Source organism: Taeniopygia guttata, chromosome 4 (genome assembly GCF_048771995.1).
Source record: "Taeniopygia guttata chromosome 4, bTaeGut7.mat, whole genome shotgun sequence".
Lineage (NCBI taxonomy): Eukaryota > Metazoa > Chordata > Aves > Passeriformes > Estrildidae > Taeniopygia > Taeniopygia guttata.
The window spans coordinates 47,289,242-47,306,516 of NC_133028.1; the positions used below are offsets into that span (position 1 = coordinate 47,289,242).

General features: G+C 35.7%; 1 protein-coding gene across 1 annotated transcript in view; it reads left to right on the forward strand.

Moving 5' to 3' along the window:
• Positions 1 to 17,275, forward strand: part of TBCK (TBC1 domain containing kinase) — an 88,840-nt gene that overhangs the window by 24,634 nt on the left and 46,931 nt on the right. Inside the window, exons 8-20 of the mRNA XM_002196650.6 lie at positions 1,133 to 1,194; positions 1,938 to 1,999; positions 2,332 to 2,480; positions 3,403 to 3,541; positions 4,957 to 5,056; positions 6,959 to 7,008; positions 7,341 to 7,470; positions 8,272 to 8,370; positions 9,593 to 9,655; positions 10,483 to 10,609; positions 11,174 to 11,224; positions 11,929 to 12,012; positions 14,227 to 14,312. Coding sequence (XP_002196686.4) covers positions 1,133 to 1,194; positions 1,938 to 1,999; positions 2,332 to 2,480; positions 3,403 to 3,541; positions 4,957 to 5,056; positions 6,959 to 7,008; positions 7,341 to 7,470; positions 8,272 to 8,370; positions 9,593 to 9,655; positions 10,483 to 10,609; positions 11,174 to 11,224; positions 11,929 to 12,012; positions 14,227 to 14,312 — 1,202 coding nt within the window. The remainder of the gene's footprint in view (positions 1 to 1,132; positions 1,195 to 1,937; positions 2,000 to 2,331; positions 2,481 to 3,402; positions 3,542 to 4,956; positions 5,057 to 6,958; positions 7,009 to 7,340; positions 7,471 to 8,271; positions 8,371 to 9,592; positions 9,656 to 10,482; positions 10,610 to 11,173; positions 11,225 to 11,928; positions 12,013 to 14,226; positions 14,313 to 17,275) is intronic.

Sequence of the window (17,275 nt, forward strand, 5' to 3'; positions counted from 1 at the left end):
GGAAAGTACGGAGCTGTATGCCAGGGAAAAAACTTGGGAAGAGTATATTAGAGTAAGGCAATATATTAGAGTAAGGGCAAACTATTAAAGAAAAATAAAAGACAAGAAAACATCCTCAAGAATGATGGTCGTTTTCATGTTTATTTGTTGGTTTGTGTTGCAGGAGGTTTCTAAAATGAGTTAGGAATTGAGTGCAGTGCCTGTGTACTAATGGCCAAGACGGGAGACGCAGGACTCAAATAGGATGACAGAAATAAAGAGAGATGAGAAGTGCTTTAGTGAACTCGGGCTTTTGTCTCTGGTTTCACCTTCAAACTATAAAACATCACTGCACAAGTGGAATTTTGGCTTAATGTAGATGAGTCCAGAAGTGGAACTATCCTTGCAGCTTTTAAAACTCGATTTCTGGTGGTGTTTATGTATAAACCATGGGAAGGGAAAAGGCATGAGTTTGCAAATTGAAGCCTTAACAGTAAGTTATCATCCAGAGCAAAAGCAATACTGTTAAAATTAATTGCTCTCAGGAGAAATATCTTTTTCATTCAGCAGCTAGTGCTTGAATGCTGAAATTCTGTCTGTTTTTGGGATTTGGTAACAAGGGTACCTGAGGCATCTCCATACACTTCAATCTGAATTCAAGTTGTTGGTTTATCTGCTGAAAAGCATTCAGGTCTTGATTTCAGAATTATTTGTTCAATAAAGTAGTGACAAGAAATTCTAAAATACTGTTAATATTATCTGCAAGGAGCAACAGAGGCAAAAATTACTTCAAGATTCATGTAGGTACCGTTAAGTTCTTCCAAGGACTTATTTTTAATTTTTTTTTTATTTATAAGTTGAAAGACTGTTTTACTTTATTTGGTAGAGTATTACACTCTGGACTGGGCCTGTAAATAGATACTCACTGTTACCTTAGATGTGCTACTTAACTTTCCTAGGCTTCTGTCTGCATAGGTTATAATAATTTTCATATCTGATTTTGCTAATTCACTTTCAAGTGATGTGGCAGCATCAGTAAAAAGCCAAAATTAAGTACTTTTTATTTGAGTGAACAGTTATGTATTATCCTATTTAATAGTTATCACTTTATTAATAATCTTTAACTTTTTATTCTTCTGTTTGTTTTCCAAAGGCTGTGTAGATGATATTGTAACTGTATTGGCTGAGGAACATGGTTGCCTTGATATTATTAAGGTTTGTGAAACTCATTTGCTCTTCTTACCCAGAATATTTTATTATTGCTGCATAGTATTTTGCATTTTTATTTTTTAATTCATTTGGTCACTTACTGTAATGCAGTATGATGAAAAATTTTTAAGTCCAAAGTACATATCTAAGATACTTTCAAATAGCTAGCACTGGTAATATTGTTTCTTAAAATTGCTGTCAGTCTCAGTAAATGTTAACACTGAGTAGTTTAATAAGTTAAACATTTTCTTTAAAGTTTTAGTGATTGAGTATTTTTCTTCCTGAAATTAAGTCTTCTATCTGGTCCGCTTTATAGATTCTGATAGTGTAGGTTTATATAGTTCAACTTTTCCTTACCCACAAAAATGATTACTTAATTTTAGTGTCTGTATATTTTGGGACATTATATGAAAGATTTCTGATTGTTAGCAGAAGGAAGTGGCCAGGTACTGCATTTCTTCCAGCAGGGAACAGAATATCCAAATTCAAAAAAAATAAGTAAAAGACTGCATACATTGCAAAATTTTCAGGATTTTTTTTTTTCCCTGAATCAAATGTAAGATTGGGAGGTGAGAAGAATTGCTTCCCCAGAATTTTGGTCTTACACAGCCAACCTCATGTGCGTAGGTGTGAAATTTTATTGCCCTCAAAGGAATATCCTGTATGTTAAAAGTTAAGTATGAGCCAAGTGACTTTCTAAATTAAGACAGTAATAAACAGACCTCTTCCATATTTTTCTTATGTTCCAGGACCTTTCTGAAAATGTCATAGCTCTACTTAAGAAATGCCTTACGTTCCAGCCTTCTAAGAGGCAAGTATTCAGTCCAAGGGCCTGGTGAATGCTATTGCTGAACCTTTTTTTGGAATACTGACATTTGGGCTACCTATAAGAAATTCTCAGTTTTGTGCTTTTCAGTGTTTCAAAGAGAAGAATTAGAGGTCTGAATCTGGGCTGTAAACAGACAGGTTTGTTGTGCTGCATGAATTGAAAAACATTGGTAGACATTTTTTGCTATTAAAATTTCTGAAACCAAATATAATTTAAAATACCTTGTTAATATTTATTACTGGGGACCTTTTTTTGCTAAAATGCAGTATTTTTGGGAGCAGTTTGCTCTAATTGTTTTATCCTCTTCTCTTAAGGCCAACTCCAGAGGAATTGCTACATCACAGTTTGTTCAGTGAAGTATCCCCACTTTATCCTCCCTTCCACAAACCTGCTGGTCTGTTCTCATCTTCTCCAAGGTGTGCGAATTTAACACTACCTGAAGACATAAGTCAATTATGTAAAGGTAAAAGCAGGTAGTGGGATAAATGCCATTGGAGGGGGAAGGAAAATAAAGTGTTATTGCAACAAAATATTCACAGAGACTGTTAAGTGTTACAACACTAGATGAATGCAATAAGTTGTTTAATGGAAGGAGACATGGACAAACATGTTTTCAGGGATGTGTGTCAGTGAAAGGAGTCAAATCTTAATTCTATGCTTCAAATTCGGGGGAAAAAGTAACATTAGTATTCAAGTCCAGGTTGCAAAAGCAGTGTCATCTTTTGCCTTCAGACTTTGGACACATGCATGTATAAGGTCATTTTTTTCTGCTATTGATAATTGAATTCTGCTAGATCAAAACATAAGATGATTTTTGGAAGTATTGGAAAGCAAAGTCTTTGTGAAAAAGGTCACATTCTGGACTAAAAGATTAAAGTTCTAAGTTTTAAACAACAGTATGTTGAAAATGTTATGGCTCTTAAATCCTGATTAGTTTTTTTCTCTTACAAATTTGGATATGTTTAGAAAATCTAATCTAGACAAAGATCTTTTACCTTGTTAGAATGAGTGTAGTATGTGAAGAGAGACTACAGCTACTCATTAGGAATCACTTGGGGTTTTTTTTAAGTCTTAGAGCTATGTACAAAACACTTGTTTTTTGGGTTTTTTTTAAGCACAGAGGAAGCAAAAATCCACACTCAAGGTATTTATGTGAGTGGTTCATGGCAAGCTGCAGAAATACCTGCATTTTTAATGACTTCTTTCCTTAAATTTCCCTAAAGAGCGCTTGCAAAGGAAAGATCAGTTTTCCTCTAACTTCACATTAAGGTTATGACCTTTCAAGCAGAATATTTTTTTTTTTCAACAGTATGTTTAGAGTTGTAGAAAGAAATACAAACTGCCTATAAGGCTGTAATTTATTTTTGTGTAATTTCTCCCCACAGATGAAGATAATGATTACCTAGCAGAAAGATCAATTGAAGAGGTTTATTATCTCTGGTGCTTGGCTGGAGGAGACTTGGAGAAAGAACTTGTCAACAAAGAAATCATTAGATCAAAGCCACCTGTCTGCACACTTCCCAGGTAAGGGTGCAGAAGCACTTTAAAGGGATGGATGGATGGATGGATGGATGGATGGATGGATGGATGGATGGATGGATGGATGGATGGATGGATGGATGGAGAACACTAGTGATTGCAAGAGAACATACTTAGTTTAAAGACTTGTACATGTGAAAAACACTGAAAATGGCATTCTTGAACAGAAGGAAACTTCCCTCTTGCCCAGTTTAAGGCATTAATTGAATACCTTGTATCTGTCACCTACCTATTGCTTTCTGAAATTTGAAAAGATGCTGGTGAAGTGGAAAATACTAAAATGGGAGTCCCTAAATTTTGCACACTTTTAAATAGTATTAAGTTTTAGTAAAAACGTCTCACTGTGCTTCAGAGGGATATTTGTAATTTAATATATTGTATAGTGAATTCTCACATTCTGAATTCACTTTCACAGAGCAGCAGTACTGAATGGAGAACCCAGTTATTCAGCAGATCAGCTAATTACTTTTTTTCAAAATGCTTTGTTTTATGACTTAGAACTCTGTAACAGCATTTTAGTGATTGATACTTTTATCTTACTGCTGCTCATGTTGCAATTTTATGTAGAACACTAATGTTTCAATCCTATGATCTGATCTTAATAGCATAATTAGGTGCTTATATATATCAATTTAATGTGTGTTTTAAAACCAGATGAAGTATGTGTACAGCCAAGATGCAGTATCTTTTAAAAGAAAAATGGTGGAAATAGATTTTAAGTGTTATTTTGTTATCAAAATTAGTGTGAGATTTTTGAAGGGTCTTTGCCCATAGGTGAATGCAGGTACTTTTCAATTTTGGGCGACAAATATTTTCCACCATACTGTCTATCTTGAAGATGAGGAGTTAATTTCAGAAATGCAATCTATCTCTAAGTGACACTGATAATGCTAGGTTAAATTCTGAAAATCTGTTTCATGTGGTCTATTTAAAAAATACCATAATAATGGAAAATTTCTGTACACTCTACCTTGGATACATTTGTATCCTTAGATGGACTGCAACAGAAAAGGTCAGACTTTCGCTTGGGATTTTTTGTCATGCCTTTTATATGATAATATTTTATTTTTGCTTTTCACAATGAATGACAAGCCTGTTCTGTACAAGATAAAGGAATAAAAGGGATTATTAATCCCATATCTCATAAGTCTTTCTTTATGTGCAAAGCAAAGTTATGAAAAACCTAAAATGTGATGTTTTACAGGAAAAGCAGTCTGAATAACTTAAGGTTATTGTACATTCCCTAGATAGCAGGTTTCATGCCATGCAGAGTCAATACAGTACACTTCTAAGACCTAATACTTTCTTTTAAAGAGGAAATTTATTGATGTAAGAGATTTTTTCCTAGCTCAAGTCCCGTGTTATAAGATGACCTGATTTTTTTATTCTTGTTTTTGAAGCTTTCTATTAGAAGATGGTGAGAGCTTTGGGCAAGGACGAGATAGAAGTTCCCTCCTAGATGACACAACTGTGACTTTGTCTCTGTGCCAGCTCCGAAATGTAAGAGTGATATTGTGCATTTCTTACGTTCTTCTCTGCAGAAACATTTGTTTAAAAGGAATATGTAGCAGCAGCTCCTACTGCTGTTTCTACCAACAGAAGTGCCACTGATTCCAAGAGAACGCTTCTTAGTGTCCAAGTCAGATTCTGGTTTGTGCTGTTAAATTGCTTTGCCTGCAAAAGCTTAGTAAATTTGATTTGCCTTCTGTCCTTCTCTTTCCTTTTTCTGTTACCTGCTTTGTCCCAGTGCAGTGCAAATAGTTCTGTACCACTTGGTATTCTCCACAATTTGTACAACTATTTGCTCTGGGAATATCTTCTGTGTGCTTTAATTACTGTCTGTCAATGGCTCACATTATCCAAAAGTAAACCAATTCATTTCAGTTTCAGCTCCTTGAAAGCTTTATACTTAACACTGGATACCAATTTTCTGCGAGTTAGTTATTAATTTTTGGAATATATGGCATGGAATGGTTAGTTCAAAAGATCTCCTCAAAGCATTTTGCAAAAATGCTGTAATGCGGTTTTCGTCCATCTTCATTGGGAAAATCAGCGTATGATAACTCATGATTTGACTTGGTGTAATGATCAGTTACAAGATTTACTGCATATATCACTGAAATGTTTTCATTGTTTATATGTCTCTGCTCATGTAAAGCTTTATTGCTGTCAAATTGGGAAATTATTCTGCACTGTTTGCAGCTTGCTTTTTATAGTAGCAAATTAAATTCTGTCAGTTTTGTTTTTGGAAAACCCTTTTCATAATACAAGGGTTAGGGCAAAAGAGAAGGCGACTCCTGACTCTGCCACCTTAATACTGGAGGTAGTGTGTCAGACACTGTGTAAACACATTTCTTCGGTAGAACTTTGCACTTCTTCACACAAATGCATCAAGGCAGACCAAAGAACTGGGTTATTTTCTTCAGTTGATCAGTGGGGCTTGCAAGGCAGGAGAGAGGTTAAAAATATGCAACATCTATTTTAAATATAATACACTCCGCAGCTTCTGCTGTTGTTCTCACTAGAGGGCAGTTTTTTAAGGTTTTTTTTAAACATTTTGATCTGTAATTTTAGATATTGCTGCCTACTTCTATAAATGCAGCAAGAAATAATTTCATACTGAAGTTTCATTTTGTGGAAGATGCAAGACTGAACCATGCGGCTTTAGTTGAAATAAGTTTTTGAACTTGCGCAATTTTTCAGACACATTTTATAGGGCAGAGCATGATGCTTATAATCAAAAGAGGAGCAGTACTGAGTGAACAGAGAATGAACTCTTCTGTCAGCCCCAAGAGGACCAGGTTGTGTGCTGTGTGCCTGCAAGTTAAGGGCTGAACTGCAAAACAGAGCACTGCAGGGAACATGGCATTAAACATTAATCAGGCACCATAAGAGGTCTAAAAACTTCAGTCAAAAATCCAGCCATGTTTGCCTGTCACCTTTGCTGACACCTTGTCTGTCACTGTGTATTTCCTAAAGGGAATTCAAGTTTGCATAACTTCTGACCTGATTAGAACTATAAAAGCAAGTTGTGCAGTTGGTTTGCAGCTACTTGGATAGGAAGCTCATGTAGAATAATGAGGAAACAACTAACTATGTAATACTATAGATCTATTAATCCATGGTGCCTATAAACTATTTTTGTGTGGAAATAGATTTATGGGTATCTTTAGGCAGAAGAACTTCCATCAACTCCAAAAGCCTGTATTAGCAAAAGGTTTTATTGTTGAATAAACAATATGCTTCATTGCTGGCAAAGGACTGAGCTAATGCTTGGTCTTCAGGCAAGTTACTGAATTTGACAAATGAATTGCTATTTAATAGTTTTTGTATTCCACTAAGATTTCCACTTGAATTCTGAGCAGCATTCTGATAACAAATTATTTTTCTTTCTCCTTTCAGAGACTGAAGGATGTTGGTGGAGAAGCATTTTATCCATTGCTTGAAGATGAGTAAGTATGTGTGTAAATCTGTAACGTGCTGAATTTTGAGTTATTAGTTTTCTTTGAGTGACACACTGCACAGCTAGACACAGCTGCCTCCAAAAAGCAAAACTAACATGCCTTTGTCTGGCTCTGAAACTCAAGAGCTTATAAACAGGCTGCACTTCAGGCCCTGATACCAAGCTGAGGCTCTTAGCCCCTGTCCTGGAAATCAATTGTTTATGTTGAATATTCAAAATTATTAGCTTATTCTTGCTTCTGACTAAGAAATGCTTCATGTATTAATTCTTTTCAGTGTTTTGTTTTTCTTGTTGTTCACTATTACTACCCCTTTTTTCCAGCCAGCCAGCTTTACCTCATTCCAATAGTAGCAATGAGCTCTCTGCAGCTGCTACTCTTCCTCTGATCATCCGGGAGAGGGACACAGAGTACCAGCTAAATAGAATTGTCCTGTTTGACAGGCTGTTGAAGGTATGGAGTCCTTGTGATGCTGGATAATTGCATTTGGTCTGTTAATTGGAAGATTTTGAAAGACCAAATAATTGTAAAAGGAAGCAGAGGTACAAGAGACCACATTAGGAAAGGGGGAAGAAAAAAAACCCTTCAGAAGTATAAGAAGATTGAAAATAAAATAGAACAAATTATTCTCAGTACTGGTGAATATAAAAGTGTATTTTAAGGTATCCACATGGAAATAGAGCTTCTGCTAATCCTGGTTATTTATTGATGAAAATAATTTTACATCCTTTATTTCATAATAGATTAAGCTATTATAGGTATAAATATGCCTGTAACTTTTCTGCATTTCCAAGCAGTAAATGGCAATGGCATGGCAATGCCATGTTATAAATGTGAGTTTTGTACTGGATAAAGGCATAGCAGCCCCTAATTTACATATATGCAGAGAGATAGATTCCTGTTTAAGAATGAGAGAGCTGATGCATATTATCAAGGATAAACTAAAAATGTTTAATAAAACCAAGATGGATACATATTACGAAAAGGAAAATAATGAAGAAAATAGTACAAATTTGGATTAGTAGATCTATTTAGTATATACCAAAGCACATAAATCCATTTATGAGAAAGAGCAGATATTTTAACATCAAACAGTAGTCCTTCATCCAGGCCTTCCAGTTAGGGATTAAATTCACTTCTTGTGAAGCTTGTATTTGCTGCTTTCATATGGGGAAAGACTGTCCCAGGTTTGGGATTTGAATTGTTTCAGTTACCTGATAACATTTTTTTGTGGTTAATCTCTTCTCTTTGAAGGCCTACCCGTACAAGAAAAACCAAATTTGGAAAGAAGCCAGGATTGACATCCCTCCCCTTCTGAGAGGCATAACCTGGGCTGCCTTGTTGGGTGTTGAGGTAAGTGTGTTCAGAGCAGTTCCAGTACTGACTGGGGATGGGGTGCCTTAGGAATGGGGTTGACAAGGAAGCTGGAATGTGTTTAAAGATCTGGCAGGTAGGTTACTGGAATTTCAAACAAAATGTCATGAAATTTTGCAAATAAAGATGATGTTCTGACAACTTGCTTTTTTTCTTTAAGGTTATTTGATTTCAGAAAGCGTATGTGAACTTGGCTGCCTTCAATTTTGATTATTATTTTCAGTGGAAAATAATATCCTGACATTTGGTAGTTAACTGAGGTTTTTTGTTTTGATTTTTAATATTTTGACAATGCAGTTGCCAATCCTTCTGCTTCAGTCAGCAGTAGTTGAACAAAACAGGAGAAAACACATGAAATGTCTTTTTCTCACCTACCAATCAATACACTTCCAAGAAAGAATGGAGAATAAATCAATCAAATACAGTCCTTTTGGACAATGGAATCTCCCAGAAATTAAAGCTCCTCGCAGACTTGCTGGACTACCCAGCTTTTGGATTTACCTTGCTTGCAATCCTGCAGCAGCAGATCATAAAGATTCTTAGAGATAACACATCCTAGGTTATTCAGGAGATGTAGCTTAGGATGTGATTTTCTGAGTACTATATAATACGATCAACAAAAAAAAAGCTGTAAAAGTGAAGAAAAACTGCTGGTCAGGCATGTAATCTGAGTCTTAGGAAATGAGTCCATTTTTGTGCTTCAGCAACTTGCCATCTGTAAAATATGGGTGTTTTCCTCTCCCATAACATTAAAATGGACTTGTTAATATTCCTGCCTTGAGTTTTATGCAAGGACTGACTACTTAAGTCAATTTGGCAATATCAATTAACAGGCAGCTGGATTCAGTGCCTTTAGAGATGATGGTGAAAGCCACTTGCCGGTAGCTGAGGTAAGCACTGTATTTAAACTGAGAGCATCTCTTGACTTGAAAATGGGAAACTAGAAAGTGCATGGCTTTCTGTGTAAACAACTGAAAATGACTGAAGATCATGCTGAGAAGATCTGTAGAAAAGTCTTTATGTCTTGAGTTAGTAACAGAATAAAGATGGTTTTGTTGAAATTAAGCTGTTGGAATCTTCTGTTCTTCTGCTAACTAAAGTTCTTAACAAAAACAGTCAGCTTCTCATATCAGCATGTACATTGTCATATGCACTTATGTTGGCGAGGGCTTTCTAAATTCAAATATTCTTCCACATTTAGGGTGCCATAGAAGCAAAATATGATGCCATTGATAAGGACACACCGATTCCTACAGACAGACAAGTAAGACTTACAGTGTTACCAGATATTGTCATTTGAAGATCTTTCCCACCCATCACTTGCCTATTACAGCACACATGGTGGATAACAGCAATATTTCCCTTGCCCTCCGGCCTTACACTGTAGCAAAAATCTTGCAAAATAGATTGACACAAGTACTTTGACTCAACTTACAAAATGGGGAAGCTGAAATCCCTTTTTACTTTATAATCACTGTTTTTATAGCAGCAAGCAGCATAGTGAACAATATTAATGATTTATTGTTAAAAATCCTGGGTTTACCAAATGTTTGTTGTGCCTGTTGGACCTTGTGGCCATAATGCTGAGGTCCTGTAATGTGAGCTATGCTTCACAGTAATGGGGGTTTGAGCAATTTGGTTCTCCCAGAAGATAATGTTCTCAAATGTTCTCTTATCAGACACAAAAAGACATTACAAACAACTGTCCCTTTCAGCTGGGTAAAGAAAAATTTTCCATCAAATTGGTTGCAACATTGGGAACTCTGATTTGTTTACCTTTTAGAGCAAAGTACTATTACCACCTAAAATGAGTCTGGAAGTAAAAAAACTGTAACTATTGTCTGTTTTCTGCCTTTTTCAAGGGCTAGAACCCTTTAAAAAATAAGAGTGCAGAAAAGGAGAAAAAAAAAAAATCTCTATTTTTAAACTTTGGCAAGTGTGTTAGGTTCCCTGTCAGTTTTGGTTTTGAGAGTGATGGAGGAAGCAGGTCTGACCTACATATTTTGGCTGACTTCTGCCTCTAGTGTTGCAAGATTGCTGTAGTGCTGCCCCACTCATCCCTTTCTCTTTGTATGCTTGGCTGTGGCGCAGATTGAAGTTGATATTCCTCGTTGCCATCAATATGATGAACTGCTGTCATCACCAGAGGGTCATGCAAAGTTCAGACGTGTATTGAAGGCCTGGGTTGTTTCCCATCCTAATTTGGTGTACTGGCAAGGTGAGTTTGCTTGGTTGGCAAGGGCAGATAATTGAATGGAAAGCTTTGACTGACTTAAAAGTACCTCCTGCTTTTCACCCCCACAATATAAGCCCTTTTTTTGGATGCTTTCCTTTCTGTTTTCTTTGAAGAATGAATCTATGGGTTATTGCAAATTTAAATCCTAATAACCTATATTTAATTTGGAATAAAGTATTGCCCCACTCTTTATTTTATATTCAGTCTTCATCAGTTTCAGACACTTGATTTTAAAAAGAAAAGTCTGTTGCTTGCTATTAAGCCTCAAGATAATACTGCAAAAGTTACTGAGTTCTTGGAACAGTAATTGGCATTTCTTGGATGCCTTGGCAGAATAATCAATTTGGCATTATAGCTGAACAATTTGAAATCCCTGCTGGTTTCATGCATATATTTCACAGTTGTTCTCACCATTACTTGTGAAGGCCTGATAATGCAGAATCAGTATCTAGTGTGCAAATTTTCATTATAAATTAATGTCTTCATCTTGTGCATTAAAATAAATGAACTTTTTGTGGTGTTTCTTCATGGCTGTTCTCTCTTTAGGTCTTGACTCTCTTTGTGCACCATTTCTGTACTTGAATTTTAACAATGAAGGTGAGTACCTTTTTCTGCAGTGTGTGAAGAAAAGCACAGTCTCTCATCTGTATCTATGTGTAGACAGATGTGTGAATCCACTTAGAGATGGAAAGTTTCTTTATCTACAAAGGAATTTTAAAGCTCTTGTTGCCACAGGTCAAAAGAAATGGTTGGAGTTTTGAAAGCTGCATGTGGTGTACTGCTCTTCAAGCAGGGGTTAAAGTACTGTTTATTGCCAGGCATAATAATGATATATTTTAAAAAGCACAAATAATCTTGAATAGAAAAAGGAAGAAATGCTGCTGTAGCACTTGTACAGTGAAGCTGTAGTTCAGCCTTGCTTAAGGTGAATGTATTATTTGCTAACCTAAGTGTTAAACTGTCACACCAGCTTTGTTCAGAAAAGCTGATGGTAGTTTTGCCTGAAAGTTTCAGAACAGCTTTCGATATATAACCTTTATCTTCTTAGAATGTGATTTGTTCATAACAGGTGTAGTCCAAACTTTTATTGTCTTGTATTTGGCTTTCTTTACATAAGGTCTCTGTGTGGGAAAACTAGTTTTTTTTTTAGGATGATGACTCCTATTATACCTGTGCATGCAATCATTTTTGTGTACAGATTGATTTAAGTATTTATGCTTATTATCTGGTTAAAATGCACTTTTTAAGGTGTAATTAAATTCTGCCTCTGACATTGCATCTGTTTTTTAAAATTCTTTCAGCTCTGGCATATGCCTGCATGTCTGCTTTTATTCCAAAGTATTTGTATAACTTCTTTCTGAAGGATAATTCTCATGTTATTCAAGGTAAGTCGTTCCCTTTATTTGGTGTAGTTCTAAGAGAAGTAGAGTTGTTTCTGGATATATAAATACACTTTTTCAAGGCATTGAAAAATTGGGATGCAGTTAAAATCATGTAACTGTGCAAGAAAATTTTGGAATGTTAAGGATTCAGACAGGATTAAAAATCAAGAAGTGCACACAACATCAAAGTGTTCTGTGTACTATCCAGGGTAAGAGTCAGTCCATCCTGCGAAGTTGTGAAAGCACTAAATAGTCTTTCTAGTGTTACATTGTAAAGGCTTGCCTTTCAGGTGATCAAAGTCATCCTGTTAGAGGAGCTGTTTGACAACAAGTGAAAATGAAGAAGAACAGTACAAACTAGGGGTTCTTCAGAAAATGAAAGTTATAGTATTCCTGAAAATAGGGGACTTATTGAACAGATGATGTCATTCAATACAGGACAGGAGTTGGAAAACCCTGGGGAATAATGTTCCATAGTTCAGCCTTCAACAAGTATATAGGTAACTTAGATAAATTAAAAAAATAGCTAGGAATGTCTGTTCTAATTGAAAAGTTATTTTAAATTTCATGGAAACATGAGAAAGGAATTGTCTCCACCTAGAAAGTTACCTTGGCACAGTCTGTGTTGGGAAGATAATTTGTGTTCCAGATAGTCTTTAAAAAACAAAAGAAGCTGTTTCAAAAGCCATTAGTAATTGAAAGAAATAGGTGGTAATTGATGTTTTTAATTGCAAGCAGTTATGAATGTTTATTGAATACTGAGTATCAGCAGGGCTTGCTGTCCTTGTATTTCTTTTAAATAAATTCGTTGATATATTTCTTGTGAAACTTGTCAGCTTTAAAGTGCCTGTCATTTTTGTCTTCAAGGAAGGTAATTAAGAACTGATTAACAAAACTTTAAAAGCATTTACATATTAGATAATTGGGAGAGAGTTAATGTAAGAGGAGAATGCCAGGGTTAGGAGAGTTTATGTGTGGAAGACAATGGGTAAGAGGTGTTATGAACTGAATAAAAAAATAGGAAAAATTATTCCAGAGAACATGTTTGCATCCCTTTGTCTGTAAAGAAAGATTGCTTGCAGTAAAGGTCTAAAGATGAAAAGAATAAATACGTTCCTCTGGAGACAACTACTTTAGACTTCAAGATTAATAGCTTGGTAAAACTTTTCTCAAGAGGTTATACTGTTCCATAAAATAATACTTTTGCTCTCTAGGGTTTCCTGATGTTATTCCTAAGGAGCTTTGCAAAAATATGTATCAGCCAAAGTTAGAAATACAGGTCAGTAGGATTCTGTGAAACAAATTAGTGTAGGCATTCCCGAGTTCCTGTTCTATATCTGGCATCATCAAGGACTCTGGAAGATTGGATCCTTTAGGGTTCTTTCAGTACTCTCGTTAATCCTTTCTAGGGTTGTATGTCAGAAAAAAATAAACGCATAAAGGAAGATGCTGTGTCATTTCCCTGCTTTTTTAAGGTAGAGGAAATGGTTAAGAATGTGTCATTAACTACCCACTGCAATTTGAGCTGCTTTGTGTCTTCTGTGTAGATAGAAACTGTGTGGAGCATTGAGATGCCAGCACCTTCTGGAAGCAGAGTTTGCATTCTCTCTCTGTTGCTCCGAAGGACTGGCTGTCCACGCCCTGAGTGCTCTGTTCTTGGACACGTGAAGGAAAAGGAATTATCATCTGTTACAAAATGGCAATTATTGCCTCTTCAGCTTTCTTCTAACAGAGTGTGTGACAGTGTGGACAAAACTGAGAGAGGGGCAAATCAGAGAGAAATCTGTCACTGTCCTGTGTAATGCTGTCTGCTTATCTTCCAATTAAAAGCATGTGTTATTTAGACAACTTAATGAAATTGTACCCATCAACCTAATAGGCCAGGCTGAAGATGTAATAAATTTTATCTTTTATATGGGTATTTCTCCTTGCTGCTTACCTAACAGTCTTTAACTTTGCATATCAAGCATGCATCACAACTTAAGTGTGTGCCAAGTTAAACCATTGTTAAAAATCCAAACTGAGAAGTACTAAAGAAGAAAAATTAAATGTTTCTTCCTCTATATTGAATGTAATGGTAATGAGGAGTACAGCAGTGGTATTCACTTGCTATTTTATTGTAGGTTTAAAATGAATGGGTTTCCTACAGCTTTGTTGTGAGCTAGCAGCATGTGATGCCTTGTGTTTTTGACAAGAGTCTTGTATTTGTCATTTCAGAGTACCTGACGGTGTTTTCCCAGATGATTGCATTCCATGATCCAGAGCTGAGTAACCACCTCAATGAAATTGGGTTTATTCCAGATGTAAGTGCTAAGGATCCTTATAAATATTATCCAAAGGAAATAAAAAATGGAAAATGAGGGGAACTGGGATAAGATGCCTTTCTGAACTGCTTCAGTAGCACTTTGACAAAAGTGAAACTTCATATTAGTAGACCTTTCTGAATATGCTGATAAAATGGTAATGTTTTGATTCTTGTTTTATGTGCTTTAGTCCTTTCTGTTCTGCTGGGATGGTAAATACAATAAAAATACTACTAGCCAGTTATTATAACTTAGATTCATCTTAAAAGGTATATATGCATTTATTTTTGAAATGTGGGTTAATATACAAAAAATTAGTGTACTCATGAAGTGCTAATAACAAAATTACTGCAGGTAATTGAATGCTGTTGATTAGCACAAATTACACATTATTTTGCAAGTTACAGAAAAAGTCCGTGATCATCAATCTTGTAGATTTGTCAGACCTTAGAAAATGCTAAGCAGTCATTTGCTGGAGTGTGTCTCAAATATGGGACAAGTGCATAACCTGAACTCAAATTTTATACTTCCATTGGAAAAAAAAAAATCTCTTAGTTGGAGGAAAATGAAAACTAAGAACACAGCCAAAAAATAGTGGAGAGGATGGGCTTTGTTGGAAAAAGCAAAACCATGCCTTCTTTAGAGCTTCACTTCTAGCTATCACTGTGAATAGTAAACTTTCATCCTTTTTTTATAGAGGTGTGTATAGTCAAGAAAGCCAAAATAAAAATGTTTGTCTGCCTACAAATATTGATATTTTTGAAAAGCAGATTTAGGCAAAGCCATAGAGACTACATTAATTGATATCGTCTATATCATTCTATATTTGGCATTTAGAAGTTTGATAATTACCAGTTCGCCATAAGAACTGAGAGGTCAAAATGGAAAAAGATAACTTAGGAGACGTTGATGTAGAAATGCAAATTTCATAAATAAGAAATTTATATGCATTACTTCTATAAGCAATACAAAGTTTAGCATATCAGAAAAGCCTTATGCTTTTTAGGAAATATTTTAAGTTGAAGCAGCAAGACCAAGCCTCTGAAAGTCCTTTGTTTTATATCATTCCTAAAAGAATTTGTGAGAGTTTGGGACTGGCAGATAGTCATTATCACTGTTTATTAATATTGTAACAGAAAAGAAAGTATATATTTTAGTTTTTAGAGAGAGTTTTTAATTTAATAATGTTAATTTAATAATGTTTAATAATATTTAATTTAATAATGATTGACTAATACAAATTTAGGAGATACAGTGGTATTAAAATGAGCAGAAGAGAAAGCCAGTGTATTGCCTTATAAAGAGAGGAGTTTGAGAAAGCCACATGTATTTCAGATGACACACATCTGAGGAGGACAGGTGGGAGGGAGATGAAAGTGAGGAGAAGGAGGAGTATTTATCTGTAGAAAGCCTAAATATTTGGGTAGATGAAGTGCAAGGGTTAACAGCAGCATTTAAGTTTCTGAGGGAGAAGCAATTTTGCAACATCACTATATAAATGCATTTGATGCTTATTTTTTAAAGGCTTCAGATGACCAAAACAATTCTCCTGTGTATTTTGTCCAGGATGCTCGTGCAAGTTCTAAAATTAACACGAACCTCTGAAGAGAGTTTGTCCTTTCTGAATTATCTGTCAGGGTTCAGGTTCTTTTTAGTAAGTAAAAGTTATTCTGCCTTTTAGATTAGTCAGAGAGGTGATTTTTTGTGACTGTAACAAGGCAGCATAGGATCCATCAAGGTGAAGGATATGCACTGTAGTAATGAGATCTGAACCAGAGTTTCGTGCTTGAGTACTAATCCTATCAAAGTAAGCCCTGATTAATCTTTCATCATTGAAAAGCAGGCTCTGCTGCAGGGAAGATTGTGTTCCTGGCACCCTTCTCATTTGCTTCAGGTCACGTAGCTCCCAGAATATTGAACGCTGCTGAAGCTTGAGTCGTTGTGAATATTATTAGCTGATGTGGTGCCTGGATTAAGTACATTGCTGCGGTTATGTGATTTACATATAAATAGAGGGATAATATATACAGTGAATCTTACAGTTCTTCTTTGCTCACTTTCTGGAAGTTTATACTCTTCTTCACCCTATATAATGCTGTATAACACATTATTTTACTAATTCTGACCCTAAACAGCAGACCATGTTGAAGAAGAAAATGAAGAAAAACAAAGAAGTATGCAGTGTTGCTAAAAGTGCAGCGATTGCCATTAACTACTCTAAAGCACTTTCAGCTGTGAATTATGGAAGGTAGACACAGTTGTCATCTATCAATTAACATAGAAGGCAAACTGATTGCAATTCCTTAATATCATTGTGCTGAAGCTGCTGACATAATAAGATACCTTAGCTTGGTTTTGGTGATACACACAAGGTGTTAGTAATAGGGTTTCATCTTAAAAATCCTGCCCTTGAAGTGCTTTCTCTGTTTGTCCTGTTACACAATTACCTGAAAATGAATTTCTGATATTTTTATCCTGTGAAGGAAGTGATCGCTCTTCAAATTTTGTTTGTGTAGGTACATATAGGTGGATAGAATCTAATATTAAAAATGTGGTTCAATTTGCCTTATCTTTTGCACCTTTCTGAAGCCTTTAAATATATGATTGTCACCATATAGGCACCATATAGGATTGAAGCTAAGTACATGTGTCTGGTTTTCAAATGTGGAGCAGGAAGGTGAAAGAAGTTCCTAAGAATAGACAATTTCCTTTGGAAGGGACCTACAAGGCTTGTGTAGTCCAGCTGCCTGGCCACCTCAGGGCTAACTTAAAGTGTGCTGTTAAAGGGCATTCTCCAAATGCCTCTTAAACACTGACAGCCTCGGGGCATCAACCACCTTCTAGAAAGCTTCTTCCAGTGTTTCCACCTTCTTGGTAAAGAAAGGCTCCCTAATGTCCAATCTAAATCTCCCCTGGTGCAGCTTTGAACTATTCCAACATATCCTGTCACTGGATCAATGGAG